The 1,621-nt window shown below is 35.3% G+C and overlaps 1 protein-coding gene across 1 annotated transcript in view; it reads right to left on the bottom strand.

Annotated features, from left to right (window-relative positions):
- The window catches only part of SQLE (squalene epoxidase), a 30,315-nt gene that overhangs the window by 15,357 nt on the left and 13,337 nt on the right, over positions 1-1,621 (bottom strand). The window contains exon 7 of the mRNA XM_023728159.1: positions 1,090-1,185. Within this exon, the coding sequence (XP_023583927.1) occupies positions 1,090-1,185 (96 nt within the window). The remainder of the gene's footprint in view (positions 1-1,089; positions 1,186-1,621) is intronic.

Here is a 1,621-nt window from a genome sequence, read left to right as displayed (position 1 = left end):
TAGAGATTAGACCTTTGTCGGATTTGTCATAGCCCAAAATTTTTTCCCAGTCTATGTTTTCTTTTTACTCAAGTCTTTTGATGAACATGCTTAATTTTTGTAAGATCCCACTTATCTAGCTTATCTTCCGGTGCCTGTGTATTGTTAGTCAGGGTTTGTATCCTGTTAATGCCGTGTATTAGGGCCTCTAGCGTTGACCCTATTTTTTTTTTCTCTATGATCTTCATTGTTTTTGGTTTTATAGGTAGCTTCTACATGTTAATTCAAATTTTTTTGTATTACTCTAATGCCTTCATTAAAAAGCCACAAATGGTGCCCAGCTTTTATTCTTCCTTCTTCATGGAACATTTCCAATCCCAGCAATCACGGTATGTTCCCATAGCATGTTGTTTATATTCATCTGGCATCTGCTTTGTTCTGCTTCGCGTTATAGTTTATGTGAACAGTTTATAGTTTACTGTATATGTTTCTAGAGCAAACTACAATCTCTTTATGCTCAGGAACCAGAGTTTATCTACAGCTCCCATTCAGACCTTTCTTCTGAGTTCCAAATGCCCTACCAGCACTTCATACTCAATATGTCCAAAAGTGAACTCATCACTTCTCCCACACTCCTCTAAACTTATACTCTTTTTTCTGTATTTCCTACATCAGCAAAATGGCTGGCAAAACTATCCAAACACCATTCATCTAAGCCTGAAACCTAGAATCAATCAAGGGGCCTCACTCTCCCTTACTACAATATCCAACCAGTCATCAAGTTTAATGCAGTCTACATCCCACTTATTACCCAAATACACTCCCTACCTCTCATTTTTATTGTCATAACCCTACTTCAGGCCTTTATCATCACTCACATGGGAATAATGAAACAGCCTCTCCAATTTCCTCCAAAACAATGTTAGAGTGAGATTTCTAAAACACAAATCTAATCATGCCACTATCTTGTTTAAAGCCTTTCAATGTACTAGTAATGTGCTAATCTACAGCAACCAATTCTCTTTCCCACTTTATTCCCCATGGTATAAATTTAATCAAATATGTGTCATTTAGTGACTCCTTTATAAAATCAGTCCAACAAAATGATACCTCGTTTGTTGACTGGTGAAGAAGGAAGGAAGCTTGCTGGCATGGCCCTCAATCGAGAATTCTGAATGCCTTCTAAGAATGGTTTTTTCATGTGATCTGCAATAAACCCCAGTCCCCCAAATAAACGGTTTATAACATTTCAATTCAAATTATATTTTCTTATCAAGCACAAATAAGTATCTACTATACATCCATTATGATTGTTACATACACATTTTGAGATAAATCAAGAGCTAATTGTTTTACTGCTAAAATTTTCATACAACCTAGTTATTCATTAATATTAAGGAATCTAAGAGAAAATTAATGTAAACAGACATACAGCTGAATGAACAAAAAAACTTTACATGCAGAGTGAGACAAATTTAGATGAGATGAGATGGAAGAAAACCACCCACCTCTTTTCCAAATGTTAACTCTGATAGTCATCATGTTTAATAGTTAATTCATCGTCACTGCCATGTTCTGCTAATATCAGAGGAAATACACTACCAATTCACAAAAGGGTATATACACTAGAAGAAGATTTAGA

This window comes from Trichechus manatus, unplaced genomic scaffold (genome assembly GCF_000243295.1).
Source record: "Trichechus manatus latirostris isolate Lorelei unplaced genomic scaffold, TriManLat1.0 scaffold00022, whole genome shotgun sequence".
In the NCBI taxonomy this organism is placed as follows: Eukaryota; Metazoa; Chordata; class Mammalia; order Sirenia; family Trichechidae; genus Trichechus; species Trichechus manatus.
The sequence above is the reverse complement of the archived record's forward strand: the minus strand, read 5'-3'. Positions and strand labels throughout refer to the sequence as shown.